Here is a 15,307-nt window from a genome sequence, read left to right on the forward strand (position 1 = left end):
AGTATAATCACCAGGGAACCCGAAAATGCAATACTTAGATTAATACATCGATGTGAGCTGAGCAAAATCAATAATTCAATTATTTGCATTACTCCGGCCCATGCTCGAGCGTACCTTGTCCACCGCACTCATGTCCCACAAGTCACGATTGTAGTTCAGAAACATTACGTCTCGGAGACATTCGCTTTCGTAGATCAGACAGCATCAGCTTAGCGAATGAAGCGCTCACACTTGTTAGACTTTGGCGGGATGTACGCGACGTCGACGTAGTGCGCAATTGCGTTTCTTGAGCGCCACTCTCACAATAGAACACTCCTCGGCGGCTCTTGAAGACGACCGTTCGAGATCAGGCGACCTAAATTGTGACGGGGTCACACAGCACCTTGCGCAAGAGGAAGTTATCTTCCGAGAGTATACAAACTCTCAGTGAACGGCAGTTCACAGGTCCCCTCTTTTATTAAAGAGAGCGAAGTGACCCAAATAAGGTAGATTGTAAACTGAGTATATTTATAGGTAGATTAAGTTTGGGTTTAATACAAACTGTTAATTACCTATAGAAATGCAATGTCATTTAACCAATGGTTGGCTTTGAACGACCTTGGTACCTTGTACCAAATATCTCGGAGTATGACGTGTCATACTCCTGAAGTGTGAAGTGTTACACTTCATGCAACCAGGGTACACTTAGGGCTACGTACCCCGCTACATCCTCCCCCACTTAGGTTCGGTTTACCGACCAATCTGAATGAAGAGGTGTTCATCACAAACTCTCATTCTCAAAGTCGAAAACCATCGACTTGGCCGCGCGAGCGCGGCGGAGGCTCACTTCACAGTTAGAGCCTCGAGCAGCAACCTGTGCGCTCTTCGTCTAGGTCTCCACTTCGACCGTAAGCATGCCTCGTGGCACTACTAAGAGCGGTGCTAGGACACGCTCCAAGGCTGCAGCCGGTAAGGCGCAGGCCAAGAGCACTAAGCCTCACGGCAAAGGCTCTGCACTCAAGGAGGCTACTCAGGTGGCCTCCGAGGCGATCGGTTCCTCGGGTGACGCGGCTGCGGACAAGCGCGCAAGCAGGCGCCGCAGTCCGTCGCCCTCGTCTTCAGACAGCCGTCCGAACCCTCGGTTCGTAGAACGCGAGTTCAACTCGGGCAGTGAAGACGATGCCGAGTCCGAGAGCACTCAGGATGCTCCTGCGGGCTCTGTGGGAGGACATAGCCCAGTGCCCAGTGAGCACAAAGAAGGCAGCGTGCAGTCGCCCGCTAGTGATCACGGTGATCACCGTCCCAGGACCTCTGTGCGCTCTGAGAGTCCGGCCGTTAAGGCTAAGGGCGCTCCCAAAGCCGGTGGCGATGAGGAAGAGAATCCTCGCAAACGTCTCTCGCTTGCCGAGGGTCTTGCGCGCGCTAAGGCCTCTAAAGCCGAAGGCGCCAAGCCCTCAAAGAAGCGTACCGCCTCTAAGTCTCCACTCCGCGAGGAGAAGGAGACTCGACGCTCCTATCAGAGTCTATTCGGCTCCTCGGATGAAGAGGAGGAGAAGGAGGAAGAAGAGGAGGAGGAGGGTGCTATCGTTGAGCCCCGGGAGGTCTCGAATGACCTCGACCAGCAGCAGAAGGAATTCCAAGCTGCCCAGCGTGTGCGTGGGGGTTCGGTGGCGGCACCCGTCAGCCAGGGAGCTGCCATCAACTCAAGAGGGTATTGGCCTCCCGAGGAGAGCTCTGGGGCTGACCTCTTCTTAGAGCTTCTCGTCGCTCCTCGTGGCCTTGTGGGCGGCCACACTTCTAGGGGCATCTATGAACGAGCCCTTGTTCAGAAAGAACAGTTGTTCGTCGACAACTTGGAGGCTGCTCGGTGTGTGCTTCTCGCGCAACACCGCATTCCCCTTAAGGACTTCACGACTTGTCGTAAGAAGCCCGAGACCCGGGGTGGTCTCTATCCTGTTTGGGGATACCCCTGGATTATGCCCGAGAACTGTCCCACGTGGAGTTCTTGTGAGGACATGTTCTGGGCGTGGGTGGAGACTCTCAAGTACTCGCCCACGGAGTTATGGGAACTCCATGAAGATCAGCAGCTGTCCCACATCCTGGACCAGCGTGATCTTCGTGTGAGGTTTGCCCACTTGATCAGCAAGCGTATGCTGCTAAGGGACATCCTGAAGCGCGCGGCTTCTAGCGCTCACGATGAGCGCGGGTACGGTATGTATTCATCGACCGTACCCCGTTCGGGCAAGAAGCCCCGGACTGCTTATGAAGCTGCCGCCGCTTCTGTTCCCAGATTGCGACAGCCTTCGGGCAGTCAATCAGGAGCCGTTCAATCGGCTCCCACGAGTTCTCGGAGTGAGCATAACCCCTCCACTTCACGAGGAGCTGTCGCTTGCCGCGACACCGTTGCTCCTAGAGGATCCGCTCTACGTGGAAGTGGGCTTCTCCATTCCGGTCAAGCAGGGGCGGAGGTGCCCTCGTACGAGTACGAGTACTCGGCGCCTCCCGAGAGCCACTCTCGTCCGAGTGCTCCGACTGCGGGTCCGACACAGGGCCCTGAGGTTGACCGCCTCTGTCAACGTGTCCTCGTGCTTGAGATTGCACTTGGCCTTGGGACTGGCGGTAATGCTGCCGCCCAGGCCGGGAATCAGGGCGAGCTCGCTCGTCTTGCGGGCCGCCTGGACCTGGTGGAGCGAGAGGTCGCGAGCCTGCACCTGCGGGTGGATCGCCGGGCCTCTTCGTCCGATCTGGACGAGGCCTTTCGCATGATCCGACGGATCGAGGCTTTGTTGCCACGTCTGGAGCCGTCTGCGGCACACTCCCAGACGTACGCGTATGGTGCGTACCCGGCGTACTCAGCGTACTCGGCGTATGGCGCCGGGGTCCGTTCGTATGGAGCCCCTCCGGCGTACGGTCTTGACCGCAGCCTTGCCGTCCCGACCGAGACTTGGGTGCCTGCTCCGACGCCCTCGTCGACGACTGTGACCGGCCCTCGCTTCGAGGAGCTGGGTCAAGGGGGATCTGCGAGTCAGCAACCCCCTGCGGGTCAAAGTACCGCTTAAGACGTCCGACATAGAACGTCGGGTGCGTCGTCATTGACTTTGGAAGGTCGATGGTGTACGACGCACCATGTCTGGCCAGGACTGCAAAAGGTCCGATGAAGCGGTGCTTCAGTTTGTTGCTGCCGACAGAGCTAACAGTGTCTAGAGGTAGGTTCCTCGTGTCTAGCAACACTAAGTCACCAACCTCAAATATACTTCAGTTTCCTCTTCCTTGTTTGTCTGAGTACTCCTTTTGTTTATCTTGGGCCGCTGCCATGGCATCGCGGACCCTGCTGACAGTGTTCAGCTTGGTATCCATAAAGAATTCTACCTGTTTCCGCAGCGAAACTGGCCTCACATCCGAGACCTGGGAGGAAAGGGCTTTCCGAGCCTCTCCCCCACTTAGAATAGAGGAGTCAGTGTCTCCTCAAAGAGTGAGAGGCACTCTGGGGTGGCGGAAGCCGTTCAAGTAGAACGGCGTGAACCCCGTGGACGCGTGCACCGCGTTGCTGAGCGCAAACTCAACAACCGGAAGCTGCGACGACCACGTACGTGGCGCTGCCGCGCACACACTGCGCAGAGTGTCCTCGATCACTCGATTGACGCGCTCTGTTTGGCCGTCTGTCTGCGGATGATCCGCAGTGGACATCTGCAGACGAGTTCCCAGTAAAGGGAACAGCGTTTTCCAAAACGCAACAGTGAACCGCGGGTCTCGGTCCGAGACAATCGTCTCCGGGAGACCGTGATAGCGGGACACGCCATCGACGAGCAACCTTGCGGTTTGTTCGCCCGTTACAGTGACGGGAACTGGAGCAAGATGTACCATCTTGCTCAGCCGACACACGAACACCAAAATTCCGGTGTTGCCGTGTCCGTCGGCGGGAAGCCCAAAGATGAAGTCAAGACTCATCGACTTCCAACAATCAGCCGGTACGGGCAGGCTCTGTAGTGGAGCCGAAGAGTGCCCTGCGGGTTTAACCCGCTGACATGTTTCGCATGTCTTGACGTACCGGGCGACCCACTTGTACATGTGGGTCCACCAGAAGGACTGAGAGACCGACAGAAAGGTCTTCTCGCGGCCCAAGTGGCCGCTGGAGGGCGCGTCATGCGCCTCCGCGAGGATGTCGAGCTTCAGATCCTCGTCGTTGGGTACGCCCACCCGTGGAGGATCAGTGGGCTCCACCCGATAATAGAGGAGGCCCTCCTTCAACTCATATCGGTGGAGCCGTGAGCGCTGTCGCGACGAGAGCCAGTCGGACTTCGCGCTCGTTCCGGCCTTAAGGAACTTGACGATAGGCGCGACAGCCTCATCGTCCCGATACGCCATGCGTATCCGATCATATAGATCCGTTGTCACCCGCGTGATGTGGGCCAACTCATAGTCGGGACGCCGAGAAAGGGCGTCCGCAAGCACGTTGAGCTTGCCCGTCTTGTATTCGACGCGGAAGTTGTATTCCGCGAAGAAGGACAGCCACCTCGCCATCCTTTGGGAGAGGTGAGGCGAGTTAGTCGCCGTTCTCAAGGACGCGTGGTCTGTGTAGATCGCAAAGGGCCTAGAGCCCAGAAGGTGAACACGGAACTTCACAAGGGTATATTTCATTGCCAGGAGCTCCTTGTCATGGACAGGGTAGTTCCGCTCGGCGGCTTTGAGCTGCCGGGACTGGAACGAGATGACTCGTTCCTGTCCAGCCGTGTCGTCCTGCAGCAATGCACACCCGATGGCGTAATCGGAGGCATCGCAGACGACGCTAAACGGCTTCGTCTCGTCCGGCAGAGCCAGGACAGGGGCCACTTGGAGACTGGCCTTGATACTGTCAAAAGCATCCTGGCGCTCTTGGTCCCAGCGCCAGTCGACGTCCTTCTGAAGGAGGCCCGACAAGGGCTTAGCAAAGCCCGCGTACCCTGCGCTGTACTTGTGAAGGTAGTTGGCCAAGCCCAACCACTTTCGAAGATCCTTCTATGATCGGGGCGCTGGCCATGCTGCTATGGCCTTAACATTGTCTGGGTCAGCCCGAACGCCCACGTTGCTGACGAAGCAACCGAGAACTTTAATCTCTGGTGACGCGAAAACGCACTTGTCGATGTTGGTGTACAGCTTGTTCGCTCGCATCACGTCCAACACTCGACGGAGGTGTCCTAGATGCACCTCCATGGCCGTCTTGCCTCCCTCGGCACGGCTATGGACGAATATGTCGTCGAAGTACGTCTGTACGAAGGTACGCAAAGGGCGGAACAATTGCGTCACCAGGCGATTGAACGTCGCCGAGGCGTTAGCATGCCCTGCGGCATGACGAGCCACTCCCAAAGCATGCCGCTTAGAGTGCTTACCGCGGTGAGCGGGATGTCACTCTCTCGCATCAGGATTTGGTAGTATCCGAATACCAAATCCAGCGCACTGTACAGTACACTCCCGGCCATGTTGTTCAACAACACATCCTTTCGTGGAATCGGTGTTTGGGCCGGCACCGTTGCGTTGTTCAGCTTGTTATAAGCGTGAACCAGACGCCACTTTCCGTTCGGCTTCCGAACGCAGAAAGTCGGCGTCGAGTGCGGGGATTTCGATTCCCGCACCATGCCTGCCTTCGCTTTCGCGGCGAAGAAGGCATCAATGACCTCGCACTGTTCGCGCGGGAGAGGCCATTGCCTCGTGACACAATACTTTGTGCCGGGCACGAGATCAATCTCGTGCCGTACGCCTCGATCCGGTGGGAGTTGGGTCGGTGGGTGTTTGTTCACCACGTCCGCATACTCCGTCACCAAAGGATACACCTGATCCTTAAGGTTCTTGAGAATCTCAAAACCCAAGCGCGCCTGACGCTGCTTGTTCATGTCTTCCAGGACGTTCTCGTCCAAGACAGAGGAGGAGTTCAGCTCCTCCTGGGTGGTCTCAGGTCTCATGAGTACCATCTCAGCAATCTCTCCAGCCTTGAGGTTGGCCAGGAAAGACTCAGCCGTCATTTCCTCGAGGTTCAGTATCTCCGCAACCTCTGGCAACGGTTCCACGTGGACACCAGATGCCTTGACGGGTAAACCTGTCTCGCCATCGAAGATGTGATAACACTCTTCCACCGGCCTTGTCGGAGGAGCCCGGGCCCTGGACTCCGAGTCGCTTGAAGCGACGTCGATCGGAACGAAGTTCGGATCCGACTTGAGGCGGCGGCGGTGTCTTTGCCGACGGCGTCTGTGACGGGGAGCTTTGCTGCCTACGTCTAGGGATGTCGTCGCTACGACATCCGGGGCACTCGTGGCCTCGTGTGATACTGTTGTACCCACACAAACAGCGTGTTCAACGCCTTCCTCTTCAGTTAAGGTCTGGGCGACCGCGTGTGGCACTGTGTTACCCACACAGGAAGCGTGTTCAACGCCTTCCTCTTCAGTTAAGGTCTGGGCGACCGCGTGTGGCACTGTGTTACCCACACAGGAAGCGTATCCGACGTCTTCCTCTTCAGTTAAGGTCTGGGCGACCGTGAGTGAAACTCTGTTACCCACTCTGAACACGCTGTTCTCAGTGTTCATGACAGCTGCAGCTGTCTGCGGAACTAAGTTACCCGCCTGTGGACCTAAGTTACCCACTTGGCCGACGCCTCTTCTGGGCGCGGCCACCATCAAAACATCCTTGGAGTCGTCATATACGTCGACGACTCCCAAGCATCTTCAGGATGCTTTGGTACCCTGGCAGCCCTCGCGGGCGCCCCGGGTCCTGACAGAGGTGGGAACATGACTCACCAATGCTCTGTCGGGCTGCGCAGGGCGGCTGGCACCAATTGCCTTGCCTCGCCAGTCGATCCAGGGCTCGTGCTTCTCAAGCCAGGGCATGCCCAGGATCATATCATATGGATCCATATCGAGAACAGTGAACTGTTCGAGGCTGTCAAAGTCTTCAAACTTGACAGCCAGATCCAGTTGGACGTTGGGGACAGTGACGACCTTCCCGTCGGCCAGTCGCACTGACACCGTCCCATTGCCCTTGCTTTCTCTCAAAGCTTCGCACAGCTTGTTGCTGTTACGAGCAACCGTCTGGCGGCGTGCGAAATTCTTCGACGCCCCAGAGTCAATCAAGATTCTAAAGGGATGATCGTATCCCCGTACACATCCGTGTACTACGAGCAACCCGCCGCTGCTCTTCGCCGATTCGAGAGTGCGAAAACTCTCAGGGGCTAAGTCCCCGTGGTACGCGCCACCCGCGCACCCATCACGAAGACTTAGTTCTTCCCCAGTAGGGCGCCCCGCCCCTACTGGTTCCCTGCGTTCCCCTGTCCCCGGGATCCTGGCTTTTGCCAGCGACCCTTGAGGACGGGCTTGGGGAAGGACCGTCTGCGGAGTCTTTCCGCGGGGTAGTCGCGCTTGAAGTGGTCCATCTTCCCACAGCCGAAGCAGCGGATGTCACGCTGTTCGGCGGACCCGAGTTCCATGGGAACTGGTCCGTTGAGGCTTGCTCGACCGGGAAATGACAAGGAGCTCCCAGGCCACGCTGAGGCCGGCGTACGCGCCTGGCGATGGCTGTACTCTTCTTGAAGAGCCACTTGAATCGCCTCTTCAAGGGTGCTTGACTGCACCTGGAATAGCTGAGTGCGCGCGGGGCCCACTCGAAGGCCGTCCATGAACACAGTCATCTTGATGTGTTCGTTGAGTGGGTTTCCCACTAGGGACGCCGTGAGCTCCCGTATCTCTTGCACATACTCGTGCAGTTCGCGTCTTCCTTGTTTACACGCGAGGAAGCGCGAACGCTGGCGGTACTCGTAGTTCGCCGGGAGGAACGCGGCTCGGAGCTGTTCGCACAGCTGAGCCCAGGATGTGAAACATCCAGGGGATGTCGCTTCCCGAGTGTACACCCAACTCTTAGCACGACCGCTAAGGTTGGAGAGTGCAAAAGCAACACGCAGTTGCTCGGTCGAGATCAGAGCCGCGTCCATCGCGAGCTCTACTTCTCGGACCCAGAAGTGAAGGTTCTCGCCTTCCTTCCCTTCATACGGCTTTACCTTCAGCCGTATTGGCTTCGGGTGAGGCGGATTTGCTTCCGCCGCCGGAGCCTGCAGGTTCTTCCGCACATGCGCGATGAGGCCCTGCTCGTACGCGTCGAATGCATTGACGCGCTCGAGCTGCTCAGCCGGTGTTGACACCACCAGGCTCTGCAGGGCCTCCATCCCGAAGATGCCTACCATCTTCCGAACCGACTCGAACTGAGAGTCGTTCAAATGGGAGAAGTCGTTCCTATCCATGGCAACGAACTTCGGAGAGGTTCAGGTAGTCTACCCGCGGTGGCGTGGATTGACTACTAGTGCTACCAAGTGTGACGGGGTCACACAGCACCTTGCGCAAGAGGAAGTTATCTTCCGAGAGTATACAAACTCTCAGTGAACGGCAGTTCACAGGTCCCCTCTTTTATTAAAGAGAGCGAAGTGACCCAAATAAGGTAGATTGTAAACTGAGTATATTTATAGGTAGATTAAGTTTGGGTTTAATACAAACTGTTAGTTACCTATAGAAATGCAATGTCATTTAACCAATGGTTGGCTTTGAACGACCTTGGTACCTTGTACCAAATATCTCGGAGTATGACGTGTCATACTCCTGAAGTGTGAAGTGTCACACTTCATGTAACCAGGGTACACTTAGGGCTACGTACCCCGTTACATAAATTCAGCGCAGGCTAATTTTTTCCGCGACGTTTAGCGCGCCCCACACTGTAACTTGACTAGACCTTGCTCTAAATTAGGGTTGTTCACTAAAGTTGCCGTTGTTGACCGCCATAAATTAATAATTAAATTAAAAAAATAGGATTAATTTTTATGCATATAATTTATTTTGGGTTCCCTGATAATCACTCAACGACTCCAAGGCGGCTTCCAATTGCTTTGCCTTTATGGTACACGTTTTCTTCTTATCCTTTCCGCAAAACAGGATGCAAAACCACGGCGATCCGAACATTTTTGAGCAGTGAACCCACAGTACATTCCGCGTTTCCTTACGCTGCGAGTTTGGTAGATTGTCGGCAACTCGCTTCAGAGAGCAGGCAAATGCAAACGCTGCACATGATTTCCCTGCTCCAGGTGGACCAACAATCCACAACACTGTGTACGATAGCACTATAGCAGTCCAAAGTGTCTCTTATTGTTGTCGAACCTCGTGCCGCTAAAACAACACTAGCCCATTATCCGGAACATGAAGTCCACTGCCATCAGCATACACTCTCGGAATCCGAATAGCGGAATTCCTCGTGTCAAAGCAAAGAGTAGGGCACGGTGCACGAACCTTCGTCCACCACGGGGGCAGAATCATGTTTTGGAAACGTGGGGCACTCCATATATCAATAAGAAGCGTGGCTTGGGCGAAACACAAAGTGCCGCCCCTACAGTTCTTGTGTCGTATTTGAAAGACTTAAAATGACTTATTATATCCGAGTCAATTCTCGACTACTTCCTATTGGCTATAATACTAACCACTCAGATTCTTGATACACTCTCCCTGAGAGCTTACTTGTGTCACAAGTGGCTTTCCGGTTCGGTTGTTTGGGACTAGCGCCAGAGTACTATGGTTTTCACGGAAGCTTCGGCTTCTAGCAGCGCCTGGTATGGAAGGCGTAGGTCCCGCTGATAGACTTCCGCTATTCATCGCCATGGTCCAGCAGGCTGCCTCAGAGAAGGCGTCGGTGCCGCCGCTCCAAGGAAGAGTGGCGGCAGATCCCGACTTCGGCCTTGTGCCTGATCTCATCGCGGCGGCTGATTTTCTGAGTCCTCCCGCTACGTCTCCTTCCTCGGCTCCCGCAGTGCTCGCGCATCGTGATCTTGGGGGATTACTCTCGCAGAGCTCTCGGAGTTTCTTCCTGCTGGTTCGGAGCCCCCGCTCGAGCTCGACACTCCGTGGGTACCGCCAACACCACTATCTACTGTTATTGTGGCCGAGTTCGCGTCATTCGATGCTCTGCTGGCTTCCCTGCCGACGTCGCCTGTGGTTTCTTCGTCGCCTGCTGCTCCAGCTGCACCTGTACCGCTTCCTCTGCCGCTTCTAGCTGCGCCGCCATCACTTTCTGCTCCAAGTCCAGTGGCGTATTATTGTGCGGCTTCGCCCGCCGCGGGGCTTATAGATGCTGGCGCCGCAGATGACAGGAAAGACTGGGAGCAGGACGACGATACGGAGCCGTCACCGCTACCAATTGGATCCGTGCGTCGACGACGATCGTCGAGCGTCCTCCCTTACCAACACCGCCTGCGCACCATCCTTCGACTCGCTGGTGGAATCACTACGACCCGGAGGCGCCTGTCGATACGGAGGTAGTGTACGCTGTCCGCAAGCTTATCGATCATCAAGGTGAACCGCCACACGTCGCCTATCTAGTCGAGTGGAGCTGCCGGCCTTGTCAGCTGAGCTGGGAGCGGCCGGCAAACTTAAAGCACTTGTACTATGCATGAGCCAAGTGAACAAGTGGAAGGCTGCTAATTCGGACCTCTCCTTCAACTCCTTCTACGGGTAGTACTTCCGCGGTGCAGGGGAGTCGGACGACCACCGCTGCTTCTTGCATGTATTATAAGAAGTTTGTTACGGTCTTGGTCGTCCCGGATTGTCCAACACCGGTCTATGGGAGCGATTCTACCAGCAACAAGGCAAGACCTTCGACGACGGTGTCGTGGCTCGAGACACCAACTCCTTCTTCAACTTCATCCGTGCTGAAAAGGTTCTTCTCGAATACGTGGAGCTGTTCAAGGTGTACCAGAATGTATCGATGCCGTCGGCTGCTCTCATGGAGAAATCGGCTCGAAGTCTGCCCTCTGGATATTACATCGTCTACGCGGCTGATGGCCTCGTGAAGCACTGCTTCACCTCGATTGTCCGCGGTCCAAGCGATCCGGCTATTATTTACAACGGTTACCGTGAATCGGACAACCCGCCGATTCTCTTGGAGCCGCTGACCATATTGGGCTAGATCACGAAGATGTACGCGATGTACAGCATCGCATTGCCTTTCAAGCGTTCGTGCAAATGGAAAAATAAAAAGACTAGAAAGACTCCGAAACTCAGCCGCAAATAGCGAGATCATGAGGTCAATACATGCTGGCCTCGAGCCCCTTTGTTGATTCCATGTTCTTCGGCTACGTTTGATACGGCGCTGCTCTTCAAGACTAGCGACCAATTCTGGTACTTGTCCAAGGTTTTTGATAGGCACCCACGTAGGCTTCTCTTCAACCACCCATTCCACAAGGAATTCGCTACGTCGCTTTCGAGTTCGCTTGCCTAGCAAACGTCGTACAAGCTGGTCACCAGTGCCATCCGCGAGAATGACATCGTTTGGTCGCGAGAGCCGGGTGGGATCCTTGTACGGTTTAAAAGAACCAGTGTTAAAACTGGATGCCAGTCTGAATGTTGATATCGTACGCGTGGTTATGATTTTTTTTCACGACAGTATACGGACCCATTCATTTTAAATCAAACTTGGTAGAGTTCGGAAGTCCGGTGTATCTGGGATCCAGGTGTTTCGTACTCAGATACACTCGATCTCCAACGTCAAAACTTGTTCCGTTCGATTCCGGTCGTAGATATCGCGCATCCTCTCCCGTGCTTCTGATAGATTTTCCCGATTGAAGTAGAATCGCGACTTGGCGTTCGTGAAAATGCGATTCATTCCGATTCTTTGGAATATTTTCGAGCTGCTCCGCAGCAAGCTGAAGGGTTTTTAACGGAATGTTTCTATGATCCGCTTTGAATGGTGCAAGTTTCGTGCTCGGGTTGACAGTGAGTTGATCACAAACTCAGCGCTGGCCAGATGGGCATACCAATTGTCCTGCAAAGGTCCAACGAATCAGTGAAGATACTCTTCCATACTTCGATATGCGCTTTGTTTGACCATCTCCTTGGACTCGATGCGCAGCCGGCATACTAAGCTTTGTTCCGATCGACTTGAAGACGTGTTGTCAAAACGAGGACACGAATTTTTGATTCCGATCGGACACAATGTTTGTTGGCATGTGAAGTTTTCTGATGTGATTCAGAAGAGTTGAGCTACACGTTTCGACGTCAATGTCTTCGTAGTTGGCACGAAGTGGCACCGCTCCGTGAGTCTAGCAACGACAACCCGGATGGAATCTACTTCATTCTTGGTCCTTGGTAGATCGTGATGAAGTCCATTGAAATCGATCTCCATCGCTCGTCGGGTATGGCGAGGGGTTCAGGCAAGCCTGGAGGTTAAGTCAAGCGCGGCTTGTTCCATCTGCATGGCTCGCAGTCGCAAGACCGGTGGGTATAGCGAAGGCTTCTCCAGCATAAAGTCGTCTTAGGTAAATAAAATGAGTCAACGAAATTGCTAATGCCCCCTTGACCAACATAAAAGCTGTACTGTGTATCGGAAAGGCCGTATTTTGCAGCATTGCCCACGTCCAGCTGCTGCAGGTACAGAGCAACACCTACGAATTGTTTTATAATGGCCAATGGTGTAAAATCCAAATAACGGTTTCAATTGATTGCATGTTGTAGAGTCGACGTAGATTGCACAGATACCTATAGATACACGGCTGTGCCTGCCTCTCTATCTTCGTCGTCACCTTCACTGTTATTGGCGTTGCCGCCGTCTTCGTTCACACTACCGTCGTCCTCCTCCTGCAAATTCCTCCTTCGCGTCTTACCTGGACGCGATGCAGGTGGACGCTCGCGCGTCCTGTGCGCCAGCAGAAGCGCTGGGGGAATCTAGTTCCCATACTTCCACTCGGTGTGCCAGATGGGAAAGCAGGTATCCCTTCCATCTCTTCCAACATTGCATAAGTATATCCTGTAACACCATCCACGTTAGATTGCTAGCTAGACGTCTAGCTCGCGCTGCACGCACCGGTTTTCATTGGAGCATTCTGGACGATAATACTTAGTGAACTTCCTGGGACGGATCTTATAGAGGGCGCACATCTTGCATGACCGTTGGCGCCGCTTCACACCCTTCTCGTCTTCAACAGTGTCCGGATTCTCTTCGAGACGGTGATCTCCGTCAACAACAGGGTCACTTTCCGCTCGTGAAGTCGCTCCTTCCCTTGCTGGTGATGGTGCCGTCCGCTCACGCGCATTTGTTGCTTCCTGTTTGACACATTGTAGCAACATTAGTAACAATGTAAGCTGCGTGTTCGTTCTGCTTATGTAGACAAGGTAGTCAACACAAGCTTTTCCCTCGATGACTCTAAAGGTCTCGGCGGAATCGATCGCCAGCAACAGCTCCACCAGCTCTTCGAAAAAGCAAAGTGCTTCGGCGGCCTCTTGCCGCTCACCTTTCTGTGGTAGCGATACATGATGAAAGCGTTTACGAAGGACATGTCGAATAGCCCCAGGAGCAAAGTCCGGTAGTATTTGCGCGACTTGTACGACAACTGCACACTGTAGCGCTGCATCCAGACTAGAGTAAGTAATGCTGCCTAAAGACAACATAAGCACATGATCCAAAAGCAATTGTGACACGCCGAAGCTTGCCACGAAACATTGAACACCCACATCATGCAAAACGCCATTTTCGCGCATGCAGCGACGAATACCTTCGCCCTTCAACGATGAGGCTTGTCCTTGTTGAACTGTCGTGTAGGCTTGTATCGAGAACGCGACGGAAGCGTGGCCTCGTCAAAGCTGATCACTGGCGGTAGTTTGTATCCACGCGCAAATGTACGTTGTAGCACGTTCACAACAGGTCGTATTTTCCACATCCAGTCTTGGCGGGCTTGAGGCGACTTGTTGTTTGAAAAATGTAAGTGCCTTATAATGTGGAAGAAAGCGGTGCTTAGCCATGAACTACCCAAAACGGTTGGAAGGCAGTGCGCCCACCTGCCTCGTTGACCAATGTGTTGCAATACCTTTCCGAATTGGCACCAACATCCTCGTGATGAGGAGGGTCATGACGCGTAGAATCTCGTGTGGTATGATATCAGAGGCATTTGCCAAGCGACGACGGATCTCTTCAAGCTCTTCAACTTCGCCTCCACGTCGTCGCTGTTGCATCCGAACTTCTCGCGCTCGTGCAGGTGCCGCCTGCTCCCGATATCGGCTACTTTCTACAGCCATCTGAGACCACAGCTTCGGTGGCATAAAATAGAACAGGAGAGCAAGTGGAATTTCGGCAACGCTGAGAACACTCTCACTTGGACCGAATTCACCATAAAAAGATCATTGTAGGTCGGGTCAGATCCAAATTTCTCGGATCTACACACACAAATACAATATACAATAGTTATGTTAGCTCTTATGTTGAGCGAAGGGAAAACATTTCGTTCATATGTTATATGAACAACATAACTTACCATATTCCCATCCACTGTGCCGCATTTCCTTCATGAGATCGTTGTCCTTCGCAACTGACGCCCAAATTGAGTCGGGGAGCTCTTCGTGCACCATCTCGTCCTCTTTGTCACTGAGATCGCTGAGATCCCAGTCTCCGTTCCACGGCTCGTCGTCTGCGTCCCCTTCCTCTTCCGGTTCTTTCTGTACTTCAGTGGCCTCGTCTGAATTGAGACCAGTACACCTATCTGCTCCACCTTCCATTAAATTTGGATCGGCATCCACGACACATCCTCGAATCGCGTAGGCAGCGCCTCCGTCCGTCGCGCTTTTTTTACTGGCAGGTCCCTGCTCACAATATCTGTAGACGCTCTTGTGTTGGTGATAAGCTGAATATTACTATTCATGTGCGTCCTTATGCTGATCGATGCCAACATAACTCATCTCGTTGTCGCTGTCGCCGTCACTGTCGCTGTCATCCTACAGGATAGCATGGCGCCGCTTTCTTGACGCATGTTCGCTGGCAAGTGGCGACCTGGTCCTGACTGGATGAGGAGCGTCCTCAGTACTTGTCATTGGCCTCACTGGAGTCGCGGCCTCCGTAGTTTCAGCATAGTCGACGATGTCATCAACTACTGCAGCAACCGCGGCGTGGTGAGCACGATCTTCTGACAAATGGGACGCCATCTGCGCTGATGGTGCTGTCTCCATGGCGTCAAAAGCTTCTCCAGAGGCTCTTGCCTTCTCTTCGGCATCTCCCGTACACTCCTGATCACCACCAGAGGGACCACGGTCCGGTGATGATCCTTTGTTCTGGGGCTACCTCCATGGCTGCCTTCTTTCTGGTTTTTTTCTTCTGATGACCATCATCCTTCGCACTCGTCTTTCTATCTGCCCGCCGATTTCGTCGCATGTGCCTCTCACTCAGCCGCTGCTCAAGGCATCGTCGCCACTCTTCTTTTGTGAGGGTATACATCGCTTATGCTGTACCCTACAGCACAAGGGAACTAACGGTTTTTTAACCCTGGGCTGCAAGCTGGCTGTACGGCGCTTGA

The 15,307-nt window shown here is 54.2% G+C and overlaps 2 protein-coding genes across 2 annotated transcripts; both read left to right on the top strand.

Moving 5' to 3' along the window:
* Window positions 1-9,588: 9,588 nt before the first annotated feature.
* PITG_10155 (uncharacterized protein) lies at window positions 9,589-10,488 on the top strand (the record flags this gene model as incomplete). Its single annotated transcript, XM_002902635.1, has 3 exons — window positions 9,589-9,846; window positions 10,124-10,293; window positions 10,353-10,488. The coding sequence occupies 3 exons, from the start codon at window positions 9,589-9,591 to the stop codon at window positions 10,486-10,488; spliced, it is 564 nt and encodes a 187-aa protein (XP_002902681.1).
* Window positions 10,489-10,737: 249 nt separating this feature from the next.
* On the top strand, window positions 10,738-10,938 carry PITG_10156 (uncharacterized protein; the record flags this gene model as incomplete). Its single annotated transcript, XM_002902636.1, has 1 exon — window positions 10,738-10,938. One exon carries the CDS (start codon window positions 10,738-10,740, stop codon window positions 10,936-10,938), a length of 201 nt encoding a protein of 66 aa, XP_002902682.1.
* Between the last annotated feature and the right edge of the window lie 4,369 nt (window positions 10,939-15,307).

The sequence above is a fragment of the Phytophthora infestans genome, genomic scaffold (genome assembly GCF_000142945.1).
Source record: "Phytophthora infestans T30-4 supercont1.17 genomic scaffold, whole genome shotgun sequence".
Classification (NCBI taxonomy): Eukaryota; Oomycota; class Peronosporomycetes; order Peronosporales; family Peronosporaceae; genus Phytophthora; species Phytophthora infestans.